This window comes from Myotis davidii, unplaced genomic scaffold, assembly GCF_000327345.1.
Source record: "Myotis davidii unplaced genomic scaffold, ASM32734v1 scaffold575, whole genome shotgun sequence".
Taxonomy (NCBI): Eukaryota; Metazoa; Chordata; class Mammalia; order Chiroptera; family Vespertilionidae; genus Myotis; species Myotis davidii.
Window position 1 is genome coordinate 1,848,729 of NW_006290306.1, and position 17,057 is coordinate 1,865,785.

At 37.4% G+C, this 17,057-nt stretch overlaps 1 protein-coding gene across 1 annotated transcript in view; it reads left to right on the forward strand.

Annotated features, from left to right (window-relative positions):
- RQCD1 (RCD1 required for cell differentiation1 homolog (S. pombe)) overlaps positions 1–14,593 on the forward strand; it is a 25,508-nt gene extending 10,915 nt beyond the window's left edge. Inside the window, exons 2-8 of the mRNA XM_006763334.2 lie at positions 1,714–1,893; positions 3,018–3,133; positions 4,483–4,592; positions 8,420–8,529; positions 10,358–10,456; positions 10,658–10,749; positions 12,293–14,593. Of these exons, the coding sequence (XP_006763397.1) occupies positions 1,714–1,893; positions 3,018–3,133; positions 4,483–4,592; positions 8,420–8,529; positions 10,358–10,456; positions 10,658–10,749; positions 12,293–12,461 (876 nt within the window). The 3' untranslated portion in view covers positions 12,462–14,593. The remainder of the gene's footprint in view (positions 1–1,713; positions 1,894–3,017; positions 3,134–4,482; positions 4,593–8,419; positions 8,530–10,357; positions 10,457–10,657; positions 10,750–12,292) is intronic.
- Positions 14,594–17,057: the final 2,464 nt, after the last annotated feature.

The window sequence follows — 17,057 nt, forward strand, 5'->3', positions numbered from 1 at the left end:
GCTAATGTTACTTTATTTTTCATGATGGGACAACAAGTAGTTACATCGCATGCTTAATTTAAATAAGGAACATTAATATTAATAGAAATTGGGCAAATATCTTTATTGGAGAAGCCTATTAAGGATAAGTCTCGCCGAGACCGGTTTGGCTCAGTGGATAGAGCGTTGGCCTGCGGAATGAAAGGTCCCAGGTTCGATTCCGGCCAAGGGCATGTACCTTGGTTGCGGGCACATCCCCAGTAGGAGGTGTGCAGGAGGCAGCTGATCGATGTTTCTCTCTCATCGATATTTCTAACTCTCTATCCCTCTCTTTTCCTCTCTGTGAAAAATCAATAAAATATATATTTTTTAAAAAACAGCAACAGTAATCATTTTTCTAGTCTACCATCTTATTTTCCAGATAAGAACAATTAAGGGACTTACCTAGGTCATAAGGGTATTTGACAAGTGTGAAGAATTATAGATATCCTCAATTTGAGGGGAATATTGTGGTTCTTTAGCACAATAATGAAAGCATGTTCTATTAAGTCTTTACATAATTCCTACATGAGTATCTAACATGATTCTCAAAGGGGAGAATCATTAGAAGGAAGAGCTTTTCTAAATTACATCTGTTTTCTTCACAGAAGGGGATGCTGATAAAATAAAATTTAAAAAAAGAGAGAGAGAGAAAGGGATGCTGGAATTATTGGAGAAGAACAGCAATAGATGGCATGGGTGTAACTTTTTTCTTTCAAAAACTTATAGCCGGGCCAGTGTGCTCAGTGGTTGAGCATCGACCCAAGAACCAACAGGTCAGGGCACATGCCCAGGTTGCGGGCTCAATTCCCCATAGAGGGCGTTCAGGAGGCAGCCAATCAATGATGTTTATCTCTCATCAGTATTTCTATCTCTATCCCTCTCCTTTCCTCTTTCTCAAAAAAAAAAAAATCAATAAAAACAAAAAACTATTATAGGTACATGATAAAAAAAGTTTAAACTATGTAAAAGGTTTTATTATATACAATGAAAAGTAAGTCTCCCATATGGATTCCAAAGTTAGAGGTAACTACTGTTAACAATTTCTTATGTATTCTTTTAGAAATGTTACATGTAAATATGTAAGAATATATGTGTATGTTAATGGAAGCATATATACCATTCTGCACTCTTTTTTGTTGTTTTTGGCCTTTTATTTAGTATCAACAGATACAGAGGTACAGTGTCTCTTTTTTGAAAGACTACATAGTATCTATAATAATAAAAATATAATATGCTAATTAGACCGGACAGCTGAATGAACTTCAGGATGTCCTTCCAGACGACCTTCTGGACGAAGCCAGGGCTGCAAAGGCCGCTCCTTGCATGAATTTCATGCATCGGGCCTCTAGTTCTGTATAAAAACGTACCCATACATTTTAAACTAGTTCCTTAAAGATAGATATTTGTTATTTTAAGTTTTCTGCTTTTAAAACAGTGCAACAGTAAATATCTTGGTATGTCTTCAGTACAGCCCAAGTATATCTATGGGATAAATTCCTAAACATGGAATTATTAAAGTGTATGTGCAATTTAGATTTTACAAATTCAATTAGTTTATATCAAGTGTGTATATTTAGAAAAGCCCTCCGGATATTTACGAAAAGTATATTCACTCTAAAGCACTACTGCAGAGTAAGATTTGGTTTGATTCTAATGAAACTCACTTGTTTACTTTCTTGTTTTCACTTGAAGCCTGTGCCTACTGCACTGGCTCAAGTAGATAGAGAAAAAATCTATCAGTGGATCAATGAGCTGTCCAGTCCTGAGACAAGGGAAAATGCTTTGCTGGAGCTAAGTAAGAAGCGAGAATCTGTTCCTGACCTTGCACCCATGCTGTGGCATTCGTTTGGTACTATTGCAGCTCTTTTACAGGTGAGTATATATATACATGAGCTGTATAGTTCAGCCCTGTTTATTACACTTGTAACTCTCCCTTTGCCCAAATGATTTTGAAGACATTAGTAGGGTGAGTCTCTAAATGTTGGCATTTGCAAGAATCTTGTAGAAAAGTTTAAGGTGCTTGTTAAAATGCAGATTTTTGGATCTTACCCAAGATATTTGGTTTATTTAGTCTGAGATTAAAATCTGTATTTTTAATAAGTACCTTCCCAGCTCTCAGGTGATTCTGATGCAGGTGGTCTAACAACTACACTTTGAGAAACACAGCTTTAGGAATACTACAAGACAGTTCTACATGACAGTGGCGAGAAGGTGGAAAGTCAGGTGTAAAGACTGCAAGGTATATACTGGGGAAAGAAAATGTTACAGATATGACAGTTGTAAGATTAAAGGTGGGAACACTTGTACAGTAAAGATTAAATAACTGAAATTTGTTTCTGACCAAAATGGTCATTGGTAGGAAATAAATTGATATGCTATAGTCTAGGAATGATCACCCTTTAAAGTACTGTATGAAATACCTAATATTTATGTTAATTTTTCAGATCTGTTAAGTCTGTTCACATTCTGTCCCTATTGCATGTAGCCAAGAATCTAATCTTTCTTATTGGAATATTTTTTATGTAAAAGTTTTACAATTAAAATAAATGAAACTGTATTCAACAAATCATCATCTTTTGAGAGAGAGTACATATATTCACTGCATATACCCATGTTCTTATCTTCCTCTTTTTGCAGTTGCTATCTGACCAAACTCAAGCTCCTTTGTGAATCACTGTGGTTGATTTACTAACATTTTCTGGCCAGGTTCCTCATCACTGTAACTTAAAGCAGGGTGTTGACAAAAAAAGGGATTATAAATGTAAGAATTCCACACAAATGAAAGCTTCAACAGATGCAGGATATAAAGAAAGTGTCAGTGACCACAGCTGCCTCCATAGCTATCTTCCTAGAGACATGTAGAAATATCAGGTAGTCTCAGTCAAGTATATTTCTGATGAAAGGATAGGAGCATATTTAAGTTCCTTGCTTTAATATCATGGGAATTAATTTTATAACAAGTTATACTTTGTTCACTGGTGGTTTCCATTTTTTAGGAAATCGTAAATATTTATCCATCTATCAACCCACCCACCTTAACAGCACACCAATCTAACAGAGTTTGCAATGCTCTGGCATTACTGCAGTGTGTGGCATCACACCCAGAAACCAGGTAAATGCTTTGAATGAGTCTATTTGGGAAGGTTTGTACTGAATGTGATCTTTAACTTTTTCTGAATGATGACAAGGAGGGGCATGCAGTAGGGTGCATGTACGTGGGCATGGATATTCAGGATCTACATTTACTTTTTAATTTTATCCTGAAGAATTTCTGGTATCTTATTCACTAAATTTTAGTGTGATGACAGTTATAGTATTATTTAACATGTTCTTTTATAATTAACTTTTTAACCTCTTTTTAGTGTGGTAAAATATACATAAAATTTACCATTTTAACCACTTTTAAGTATATAGTTCATTAGTATTAAATATACTTATAATGTTCAACCATCACTACCATCCATCTCCATAATTCTTCATCTTTTAAAGCTGGTGTGGCTCAGCTGTTGAGGGTCAATCCATGCATCAATAAGTCACTGGTTCGATTCCCGGTCAGGGCACATGCCTGGGTTGTGGGCTCAATCCCCAGTAGGGGGCATGCAGGAGGCAGCCAATTGATGATTTTTCTCTCTATCTCCCTCTCCCTGTCTGAAATCAATAAAAATAAATTATAATAAATTTTTTTACAGTCTTGTGTGTTAGCTCTCCTACAAGGTTTAACTATAAATACTGTACAGTAATAGATTGATTCCATATTAGTTGCCTGACATAAGCTGAAAATTAAAATGTTTTTAGAATATTTAGTGTATCTGGAATTTCTCTAATAAAAAGAGAAGAGTATGCATTTAAGCATAGCAAATAAACCTGAAATGGCTGCTTTGTTGTCTTCGTTTATAAGGTTTTGTCTGACTATACCTGTGAATATTGTTATTCAGCCATAACTTAGGTGAGAGAAGGCATCTAGGAGAATCTCTTGGGCACTTGATTGCATTTTATGGTCTAGTATTTTAAAATCTGCAGTTAGATATTTCTTAAGTACTTGGTACTGATACGAGGGAAAATCATGTATTCTCTTAACCATTGGCCTAGACTAGGGTTTTTAAATCTTGACACAATTGATGTTTTGAGCTGGATAAGTGTCTGTGGTGGGAGGAGAGGGGATGGGGAGGGGAGAGGGCTGTCCTGTGTATTGTAGGATGTTCAGCAGCATCCCTGGCCTCTGTCTACTGGATGTCAACAGCACTACCTCAGTTGTGACAACCAAAAATATCTTGAGACCTTGCCACATGTCCCTGGGGGTGCAAAATCACCCCATTGAGAACCACTGGTCTAATAACAGTCTTTCCTAAAGATATCTCGGTCAGTCAATGTTAAAGACCTTACAGAATTAACCATCTGGAAATTTGAATGTTTAGAATCCTTAGAAATTAATTCTGGGCTCCTTATGATTATTTCTTCCAGGTCAGCATTTCTTGCAGCACACATTCCACTTTTTTTGTACCCCTTTTTACACACTGTCAGCAAAACGCGTCCCTTTGAATATCTTCGGCTAACCAGTCTTGGAGTTATTGGTGAGTCATAAGGGTTGTTCTGCAAGCCTGAAGTCCTGATTTATAATAGTGGTCTTAACTTGAGTGCTTTGTCTGCTGTTTTCTAGTTCACTAATTGTTTTTGTCTTTGAGATTTAGAATGTTTTTACTAATGAGTATCGACCATGATGGCTCTTCTCAAGTACCATTCGGGGTGTTAATAAGGCCCAACATGTGGGATTAAATTCAGTGTATATGTAGAAACATTTGCTAGAATTGGGAGAGTAAAGTACATCAGTCAACAAATAAAAAGTATAATTCTAGGAATAAGAATCTGAGTTTGTTGTTTGTCTTTCTCACTTCTAACCTGTTCTCCCTTAACTCGAAGGGTTTACCTTCTATTTCACCTAGTTCAATTTTTGCATGCTTGAGCTAATGCTTCCATATACATTAATATGGGAAATGTATCTAAAATACATTTTATTCAAGAAAATAATATAGCTCCTATAATATATAGCTATTTCAGATCTCAGCCTCCTGGGTAGTAAAGAACTACTTTTGGGTTTGGGAAATGTAAACACACTCAAGAAAGTTTTTTTCTCAATTACCCTTTCTGTTTTTAGTGTCTTCTTATAGTTTTTGCTTACATACCAATCAAACCATAAGGACATTGATTATTCAAATTTTGTTTTATTAGGTTATTTTTATGTTCAACCTGTGTTCACATGCCTATGGTTATAAACCATAAATCAGGAAGTATAATTTAAAGTTTGGTATTTCTAAGACATATTTCTGACATTTTATTATGCTTTTAAGGAGTAACTATTACTTCATTTACTTCAGATGAATGTTATTGTTTTTTACATCTTCTGGTTGGCACTCTAATTAGTAACTTTTTTCCCAATATATTCTTTTCTGCTTTAAAGCTATACAAATTGCTATGTAAATTTGTCATGTAGGATTTAAGATAACATGATTTCAGCCAAAAGAAAACATTTATATTTTAAATCTGATTTAAATCATCCTATTTCTATTGTGTGCTTTTTTTACTGTTGATGTTGGATAGTATATTTATGAGATGGTAAGATAAAGGTAACAGTGGAGGATGAATAAAATACTTGGACAACATTAAGCCAATTGTTCACGGTTGCGTATCTTTTCTGAAACTCAGTTTCTCCAAGTCAATTGAAGGTGAACATTTGGACCTAAATTTTTTGCTTATACAGTAAAACCTTGATTTAACGGACTAATTTGAGTGAGGTGGTGTCCATTAAAGCTGAAAGTTTGTTATATAATAAAGTAGGTTTTCCAAATGCGTATGTTAAAAAGTTGACAAATAGTTTACCTGTTTTTACTTATGTAGACATGTTTATGTAATTAAGTATGTTTGAGAAGTTTAATTTTACAAAAAATATTTCTAGATGTATAATGGTAATTTTAAATTTATACTGAATTAGTCTAGTAAATGCATGCATTCACTAGTCACTATATGTAAACAAATGCACATGGCTGGAGCATGGCTTAGCACACATCCACACGAGTTAAAACTGCTGCAGAAAGTCATGTCACACAACAAAAAACCAATTACCAAGCATGATGTATTATGATCACACACTAGTCATTCATTGAACATTGTTTACATGGGGTAACTCTTAGATTTAAATATCTAGACTATAATTTTAGATGTAGTATTTATTTATGTCGGCGAAATTACTATAGTGTTTTTTCTAACATATGGCCTATTCCCTAAAATTTGTCAAAAATAACAGTGAATTGCCCAGCCGGTATCAGTCAGTGGTTGAATGTTGACCTATGAACCAGGAGGTCACTGTTTGTTTCCAGTCAGGGCACATGCCCAGATTGTGGGCTCCATCCCCAGTGAGGGTCGTGTACGAGGCAGCCAATCGATGATTTTCTCTCACCATTGATGTTTCTATGTCTTTCTCTCCCTCTTCCTTCCTCTCTGAAATCAATAAAAACAAAAAGGAAATAAATAACAGTGAATTGCCTTGGCCAGTGTGTAGTTACAGCATTGGCCTGCCCTCCCAAAGGTCTTGGGTTTGATTCTTGGTCAAGAGCACGTAACTGGGTTTCAGGTTTGCTCCCCACCTCCTGTCAGGGTGTATATGGGAAGCAACCAGTCAAAATGTCTCTCTCACATCGATGTTCCCCCCTCTCTCTCTCTCTCTCTTCCGCTCTCTCACATCGGTGTTTTTTTCTTTCTGTCTCTTCCCCTCCCTTCCACTTTCTCTCCCTCTCCCCAGTGGGAAAAATATCCTCTGGTGAGGATTAACAATAATAACAACAAAATAACAGTGAACTAATAACAAAAAGTAACCTGTTAATTTAATTATAAGCAAATTTTGGTTAAAAGCATTTTAAAATTAACAGGATGTTAATTTTCACATGACATATGTACCGGAAATTTTGTCCATTAAATCCCAAATTCGTTAAATTGAGGTCTGCAAAATCGAGGTTTTACTGTAGTGTAGTCCAAGAGTCATCAGGCAAGTTTGAATATAAATGAAATGATACATAAAAGAAATTAGGAAACACTTGAAACTGAATAAAAATTAAAACATATCAAAATTTGTACAATGCAACTAAAGCAGGGCTTAGAAGGAAATTTGTAGCATTAAATTCTTATACTAGAAAAGGAGAGAGGTCTTTAATTAAATATCTTAAGCAAGCACTTTAAGAAACAGAAAAAGGAGCAAGAGAGTAAGATTTTCTCTTTATCAACCTCGTCTTCTTTTCTGAGATGGAAAATGCAGCCGAAACCGGTTTGGCTCAGTGGATAGAGCATCGGCCTGCAGACTGAAAGGTCTCAGGTTCGATTCCGGTCAAGGACATGTACCTGGGTTGTGGGCACATCCCCAGTGGGAGATGTGCAGGAGGCAGCTGATCGATGTTTCTCTCTCATCGATGTTTCTAACTCTCTATCCCTCTCCCTTCCTCTCTGTAAAAAATCAATAAAATATATTTTAAAAAAGAAAAGAAAGAAAATGCAAAAGGCAAGAAGTGGAACTCCACAAATAAGTCGGGCTCGGGGAAAGGCTTGAAATTTCAACCGGTAGAAGCTAAAGAGGAACATCATGCTGCTGGTGAACCAAGTATACAAAACTCAGTTGTTTCATGGGGTTCTGCTTTCCTGTGTACAGAATGGAGATAATACCACTGAACTGTGTCAGTCACTTGGTCAATGGTCTTAGTTTAGAGACCAACAAAATAATAGTATTTTAGAAATCATTTGTTTCAACTATTATTTTTAGATAAAGAAACAGGCCTACAAAGGGAAGGTACCATTATCAACCTTAAGTAAACTATTGTAGAACCAGGATTAGAATCTAGGTGTATGTGTGTTTCTTGTTTAGATATCCAAATGTTTGTGCTCTTTGAGGAAAGAGGGGCAATTAATAATCAGGAAGTAATGTTTATTTATGTGCATTGTGAAGTAGGATTCAGACTGACGCCATCTTTTTGATATCTGGGAATGTGCTTTAATACTGATGTAGAATTCTCTCTTACCTAAAATAAATGAAGAATAGATGGTGATATTATATGATTGTCTACCAAAAGGGATTAAAAAAAATGATTTAGATGGCTACACTGTTGCAAACTCTGTGATGGACCAAACTTGGTTCCTGATCTTTTAGAGCTGACTGATAGCAGTCAATCTGTGCTTCTCTTCCTCCCCCTTTTTTTTTTTAAAAAAAAACATGGGTACAGCTGATGTTCTGACATATAAACTACAGTTTGTGTTCTGTGTTATTTCAGTTCCACAACTAGCTTGGATGAACAATACAAAGTTCATTTTAATTGGAAATCATAACAACTGAAATACTTTTGTTTGTCCATATTTTCTTTAGGGGCTCTGGTGAAAACAGACGAGCAGGAAGTAATCAATTTTTTATTGACAACAGAAATTATCCCTTTGTGTTTACGCATTATGGAATCTGGAAGTGAACTTTCTAAAACAGTATGTGCTTTTAACTTAATGGATTCTACATTGTGTTGGCTCTTGAGCTACTTCTTTATGGTGTATAGGATAACTATTTTGGAAAGCTATTTGGTGGCAGTGTCCACTATAAACATAAGCCTTTTTCATGATCCAGCAGTCCCACTCTTAGGAATATACACAAAAGAAATGAGCTCTCATATACATCAACACATGTATAAGAATGTTTATAGCAGTTTTACTTATAAAGGATAAATTGTATTATAGTCACAAAATAAACGGTATAGTAATTAGCCCTGGCCCATGCACTTAAGATTAGTGCACTTTGTACACTTTACACTTTTATTTGATATGTTTGTATTACTTTGCTATTGATGCCATAACAAATTGCTACAAGCTTGGTGGCTTAAAATAACACGAAATTTATTCTCTTATAGGTCTGGAAGCCAGAAATAGTGAATCAGTTTCACCAAGTGAAAGTCAGGGTGTCAGCAGGGCAACGTTCTTTCTGGAGGCTCTAGGGGAGAGTCCCTTTCTTTACCTTTTCCATCTTCAAGAATTGCATGCCATGACTCATGCACCCTTCCTCCATCTTCAAAGCCAGCAGTGTAGTATGTTAAAATCTCTCTCTGCTTCTATCACACTGCCTTCTCCCCTGTGATTGAATCTCCCTCTGCCTCCCTCTTGTAACAGCACTGTGATGCCCTGGCCAGTGTGGCTCAGTTGGTTGGGTGTCATCCCATGAACTGAAAGGTTGCCGGTTTGATTCCTGGTCAGGGCACAACACATTGCCCCAGTTGCAGGCTCAATCCCTGGTAAGGGGCAAGCAGGAGGCAGCTGATCTATGGGTTGCTCTCACATCGATGTTTCTTTTTCTCTCCCCCCTCCCTTAAAAAAAAACTACCAAAAACAAACAAAAAAAAATAACAAAACACTTGTGATTACATTTAGGACATACCTGGATAATCCAGGATGAGTAATCTCCCCAGCCCTCCCCCAAGATCCTTAATCACATCTATAAAGTTCCTTTTGCCATATTATGTAGCATTCACAGGGTTTGCTGATTAGGACCTGGATATTTTTGGGAGCCATTATGAGCTAACCACAATGTTGTATCCCAGTAAAATTAACTAATTCCCACAGTTGATTCTGATAAGCAGGCAAAGAAGAGAATCATTATAATAACTGACTTGAATTAAACTAGTATTTTTTAAATTTTTTCTATGTAAGAGTTAATGAGCTTAAGTTGGGGGTATTTGAAGGGAGGCTTAAAAATCTTATTTTTTTAAAGATCTTTTAAGAATAAGAAAAGCCTTTATTTGGAAAAGATAAGGCATAGCTGCATCTCTAAAATCATCTTGTCCCATGGAAAACAGAATAGGCTCTGTATTCAAACTAGTTTTGGATCTCAGTTCTGCAACTTAATAGCTTTGTCACTTGGGACCATAACCTGGCAAGTTATTGATTATCAGTTATACCTGATACATAGTAGGTTTTCAGTAACAGAAAGTTTCGACTTTTTTAAGAATCTGATAATTATCCAGAATCTATTTTTTTGTGTATGTAAAATGAGAATAACAATGGTACCTACCTCATAGGTATATTGTGACAATAAAATAAGGCATGTTTTATATCTTTAGGAAAAATTCTGACAGATAGTAACTGTTCAGTATTGTAATAGTTGTTTGTTTTTGTTTTTTTACTATGTATATCTCATCAAGTAAGATGTATGTAATGCAAGGGTCTCTGCTTCATTTTCTGATTCATGGTTATTTCTGGGAGATTGAATAGACTGTTGGAAGACAAATCTGAGTAATGTTTTGGACTCCTTCATTTTGTTTTACTCCAGGTTGCCACATTCATCCTTCAGAAGATCCTCTTAGATGACACTGGTTTAGCTTATATATGTCAGACATATGAGCGTTTCTCCCATGTTGCCATGATCTTGGTGAGTTCCTTTATCCACCCTCTTTGCAACTACTTCTGACCACACAGCTTAGTCCCTTTGCAGTTGATACTGAACAACTTCAGTATTCCAACTAGAAATAACCCTGGAACCTTGTATAATCATTCTTGCGATATCTCATCTTTTGATTATTTTGTGTTTTGTGGTTTTTTTTCCTACCCACCCCATTTTGGGGAGAAACAGGGTAAGATGGTCCTGCAGCTATCCAAAGAACCTTCCGCCCGTCTGCTGAAGCATGTAGTAAGATGTTACCTTCGACTCTCAGATAATCCCAGGTAAACATTTACAGAATTTATAGGACTTCGGGGAAATACTCTGGTGAATGGTTGCTTCATCTCATGGCATAGCTTCTATATCTTTAGGGCAGGGAAGGGATATAACTATATTTAGTTTATCTGAGACAGAACTTGATTAATTCCTTTTAAAATCTGAAGTGATAAATTCTTAAAATCCATCAGAATTTTATTTCTCCATTATAACTGTACCCTACTCTAAAATTCCAAAGAGTTCAAATAATTCCCTGGGAACCTTAGAATACATTACTCCTGTGATTTGAGCTTTCTGTTGCTACTCTAGGTGGTCAAAAAGATAATATTTTCAAAGATCTTAAGAAAGGAACAGGACTTAGAGGGCTCGTGATGTATTTTCATTTCTCTCCTTGATTCCTGTAAAGTTCTTTAGCTAATTATTTCATCTCCCTATGTTTATAAAATCTTTCAGCCAGAAATCATATATTGTAGGTATAATGCATTTTAGAAATATTTGACCTTTTGCTTTATAAATCCATAATTCATGCTGAAAGCCACTTGCTCAGATTCTGCTAAACCACATAATGGAGTGATTTCTGTGTTCCTAGGAATGGGAATTACTTGATTTAATGTGAACTCTTGCCACTAAGGTTATTCAAGCCCTAACTATTTATTTGACCATTTTGTCCTGCTCCTTAGTGGTTCCTATTTTCACCAAAGTTTGACTGTATTTATTTGAAATTCTACTTGTACAGAGTTGTAACTTTGCTTAACACGAAACTGCCTTATACAAGGGTGGGCAGCAATAGGTTTACAGTTGTGAATATGCAAAATAGTTTATTCTTTATATTGTTATTTATTTGTATTATTTGTCTTCTTATTGTTATTATTTTGTATCCTGACTTATGATTTATCCTTTAGGTAATGATGTCTGGTAATTTAACCTACTTTTGCCCACAGCTGTAGTTAAACCTTTTTGAGGTTTTCAGGTTTGACTTTCTGCTGGTCAACTTTTAAAAAAAAAAATAAAGCATGTAAAAGTTCATCTGATAATTTTGCTACCATAGTTTTGTTTTTATTGCTCTTATTAACTATAAAACTGAAGCAATTTTTGGAAAGAAACAAATTTATATTAATTTAGAATTAAAGTTTATTGTAATACTATGAGTCGGGCCATATTCCTTGTTAGCGTACTGATTTTGGAAATGTTTCATTTATTATAACCCATATATTTCTGATATGAGCATACTGGCAATATTTACTGTAATAAATCAGTAAGCAGTTTGAATTGAAGTAAACTATTATACCATTTCATTCCATTTTCCTTTGTCATGAAGTTCTATATGGGGACATCATTGTGAAAGTCTGCAGGCTACAGATTCTGAAGATGTCTCTGAGTTTATACCTCATATAAGCTTTAAAGAATGTTAATGGCTTCTAAAAAGTAACTTGACAAAGCCATAGGTTCCAGAATTCTGTATATTTATGTCAAGTAAGGGGCTCTTCCCTGTCCCTCAAATGTGGCTTTATTTGTTGGTCTCCCTGGTTGGTTTGTTTGTTTCTGATGTAGGGCACGTGAAGCACTCAGGCAGTGCCTCCCTGACCAACTGAAGGATACAACCTTTGCCCAGGTGCTAAAAGATGACACCACCACGAAACGCTGGCTTGCACAGCTGGTGAAGAACCTGCAAGAAGGCCAGGTCACCGATCCGCGGGGTATCCCCCTCCCCCCTCAGTAATCCTCTCCTGTCCCCTCCTACTACTCCCACAAGTTGGGAAGGGAGGGAGAACCTTCGAAGAAAACAGCTCAGGTTTTATTGCCGACTGGGAATAGACAACCTCAATGCTGAACTGCACTGGAGAAAAAGGGCAAGGTACTCCAGCTGAGGTATATGAACTGCCATCTCAGGCTGCTTTGACGACATGGGCTTCCTCTGCTACTCCCAGAAAATGGGCTCCTGACAGAAGTCTGCCACCACAGCCCCAGGAGGGAGTCAACACCAGCAAATGCTGTATTTGCAGCATGCTCAAGATCCTTCTCCCCCACCTCTACCTAGCCACTGGCAGGGAGAGGAGATGATGGTGATAGCAGCGGCACTCTAGGCATGGGAACGCCTGGGACCAAGCCATGTGGTGTTTGTTTTTTGTTTTGTGTTTTCATTTTGCCTTCCTGGAAGACTCAAGATGCGTCTCTTCATTCCCTCTCTCGGTATTTGTTTACTTTGGTGTTTGTTTGTTTTTTTGTTTGTTTAAATCTCAGAGAGAGAGAGGTGTGTTTGTGGACACAAGCTGTAATATTCAGCTAAACTTTGTCAATTGGCAGTGTTTACAATCTGTTAGCTGCATAAGCTCAATAAAAAGTTGGTCTGAGCATAACATCCCCTCCAGCAGGCCAATAGCTGCATGAACTATTGGGAAGAATGGGAGGCAGGGGAAAGAGATAATGCCAAAGGACAGCAGGAACCCAACCACCTATTTCCCTTCCCTTTCCCAGTCTTCTACCCTCAGTTCTGGGTGCCACCAGGACCTTAACCTCATTTTTGGCTTCAGCTGCTAAATATTCCAAATATCATTTTCCTCCAATTAAACTTAAAACAGACGTCTTAATTCATCAGGCTGTCCTGGAAGGTTATTATATTGAGGGGGGCAGTGGTTCTCACCTATTCAAGTCCTCAAAGATCTTTCCTGGAAGACTTTTTTAAAGGGAGATGCCTGGAATTAAGATGATAGGCTACTTGATCCCATTCTTTCTTTGTTTTAGTGTGAATTTCTGCAGCTCCGTCTGTCTTCATGATTGTACTTGAAACAGTATTAGCCAAATTGAGTTCATTTTATTCAGATTTAAGATAGATGGCTGAGTCCACTATCTTAGTCCATTCAGTCCTTTCTTTTTTACACATTCCCTTTTGATCTATGGGAATTACAGGGTTGCCACTAAAATTTTTTTCACTGTTCATATTGTGTTAGAGAACCCCACTGCCTCCTGTGGAGCTTTAGGTAACTCTACTCACAATCCATTGTAAACTGCCTTGCTTTATCCCAATCCTTCCTCCTACCAACACCTGCTCTTGCTCTCTCATCCCCATCTCCATTGAAAGATGGGATTGTTAATCCAACTCTAGAGAGAGACCAAGTATATTCTGTTCACATCTCACACAATTGAAGGTGTCTGAACAAGTTTAGTCCATAAGAGGCAAGTTCAGAGAAATCTTTGCAGAGACAGTTCTGCCAACACAAGGGCTCTTTCAAACTGACTTTCACAAAGGGAGCCAGCCTTGTTAGTTGACTTCTATCTCTTTAGAGCCAAGAAAGTTGTAATTGACTAGCCTAGACGTAGGAAGAGTAGGATAAGCACTTAATCCCCTGCCTTCCAAACTGAAGAGGAGGACCAAACTAGCTCTCAATAATCTCAAGCCTGAAGAGAAGAGGTCTTGGAGGAACAGAGAAGAAGAATGGACTGGATAGACATCTTGACTCCCTTCAGCCCATAGTTTGTATCTGAAGAGTCCAGCTAGGGTAACCCTAATTTTTGCCAAACATCTTCCTACTGAGCCAAAGTGTTCTCATCCCCCTCCACTGGGAAGCAGCTGAGGCTCAGGCACTTGCTCCCTGAGAAATTGTTTCTCCATCTTTCGGTGCATTGGCCATATTACTGTGTCAATAGTGTCTTAATTCTTTTTCCATCTATTATCAGCTGTCCTTGGACCCCATATAAGAGTTGCAGGGGAGGGATGGAAATGGGTATTATTCCTTGTAGTTGATCCTGATGTCGTGTGTATAAAAAGATCCCTCCCTTCATTCTGTGTTTTTCATCCCTTGCATTTCTTCAACAGGATTGAAATAAAACATGCTTCTGTTTTTATAAAAATAATTTTTCCTTTAAACTATTTTGTCAGTATAGAGGTATCTAGGCACTTTAGTCAGATGATCCTTGTCACCCCTGTCTACCCTGTGACTACCTGAACAAACACACTGACCTGCCAAGAGGGCATTGATAGTTCCTTTGTGGATAAGTCATTTGGGAGAGTCTTGCTGATGTATAAAAGCTGTTTGGGAGACAGGGGTGGTGCCCTTTATCTGATAAAGTATCTCTTTACTGGGACAGAACCTCACTCCTGGCTGTAGTGGCCAGTACTTAGTGCTGGTATGAGAGAGACTTCTATATGTAAAGAGGTAACACTTGAAAGATTTTATCACTGACTTTAATATTAATTTTCTTCTTGAGATTCAGGACTTAGAGCTCATCTCCAGAGTTGTTTCCATGCCTGGTCATGGCTCTCAGTGGGATAGAGCCAACCTCTGCTTCCAGCTTTCTCTCCGCCCCCCGCCCCCCCAAGGTTTTGAGGGCCTTTGACTGTTTCAGTGGTGCAACAGGGCAAGGAGAGACATTGGTAGCCTTCACAGCATGCCTTCCTTACTATCCATATATATGATTTCCTGCTCACTATTCCTGCTACTCAGTGTCTGGGAAAGAGATATACAAAATTAATTGCTATCAAAAACGTAAGAAAAACAAGTGGAATAGGAAACCATAGTATGAAATGAGATTTCTTTCCTGAGTTGTAGATTAATTTTAAAAAATATTTTAATATATTTATTTCAAAAGCAAATATAGCATAAGTTGAACAACACAAGAAACTTAGTTTAACTGACAAATAGAATGCTATCCTCCAAACCAACAGTATGCATAGTTTTTAATTAGACTGAAGTATTTTACCAAAATTGATCATAATTAGACCATCAAGCAAGTCTCAAAAAAATTATTTTTAATTAATAGAATGTTCTCAGAAATGAATACGTGCGATTAAGCTAGGAAAAAGAAAACTGGAAAATTCCTAACTGTTTAAGATCGGGTAGTACAAAATAAGTCAGAGAAAGACAAATACCATATGGTTTCACTTGTATGTAGAATCTAATGAACAAAATAAACTAGAAACAGACTCAGATACAGAGAACAGACACAATTGTCAGGCAAGGGGGTTTGGGGCCTGGGTGAAAAAGGTGAAGGGGATTAAGCAGTACAAATTGGTAGTTACAGAATAGCCACAGAGTTGTAGATTACAGCATAGGAGATATAGTCAGTAATATGATAAATAGGTATGGGGCCAGGTAGGTACTTGAAGCAGCAGGGAACCATTCTGTAAATTACATGATTTTCTAATCACTTTGTTGTACATCTGGAACTAGCACAGAATAATCTTACATAATAAAAGCCTAATATGCAAATTGACCAAATGGCATAACAAACGTCACTATGATGTGCACTGACCACCAGGGGGCAGATGCTCAACAGAAGCTGCCCACAGGCCCCAGGCCAGCCAAGGCAGGGGACCCCCAATTGCTCCACTGGTCCCCCACAGATCAGCCCTGATCGCCAGCCAGGCCTAGAGACCCTACCCATGCATGAATTTCATGCACGGGGCCCCTAGTATTAAATATAAACTATAATTTGAAAAATTAAAATTTATACCAGAGGGGAAGGGCGGGTGGGGAGAGGGTATACAGGGAATAAATGGTGATAGAGATTTGGGTGGTGAACACAATACAATATACAGATGATGTATTACAGAATTATACACCTGAAACCTATATAACTTCATTAACCAATGTCACCCCCATTAAATTCAATTGTTAAAAACTTAAATAATAGTCCTGACTAGTTTGGCTCAGTGGCTAGAGCATCAGCCTGTGGACTGAAGAGTCCCAGTTTCGATTCCAGTCAAGGGCATGTACCTTGGTTGTGGGCACATCCCCAGTAGGAAGTGTGCAGGAGGCAGCTGATCGATGTTTCTCTCTCATGGCTGTTTCTAACTATCCCTCTCCCTCTCTGTAAAAAATCAATAAAATATATTTTTTTAAAAACTTAAATAATAAATTAAAAACCAGTAATACAATTCTAAATAACCCCTGGATCAGAGAAGAAATCACAAAAGGAAATTAGGAAAAAATTGTAATTAGATGATAATGAAGATACGCCATATCAAAACTTGTGGCATACAGGTAAAGCAGAACTTAAAAGAGATACATGACTTTTATTTTTTTTAATCTTCTTTAAAAAATATTTTATTGATTTTTTTACAGGGAAGAAGGGAGAGGGATAGAGAGCCAGAGACATCGATGAGAGAGTCCGATCAGCTGCGTCCTGCATGCTCCCCACTGGGGATGTGCCCGCAATCAAGGTACACGCCCCTGACCCAGTACCGAAACCCTGACCTCCTGATTCATAGGTCGATGCTCAACCACTGACCCACACCGGCGGGGCCCGGACAATCTTTTTAAATGCAGAGCTGAACTTGCAGTAAGTAAAACAAGGACTCTCCAAAGGTCAGAGGTGG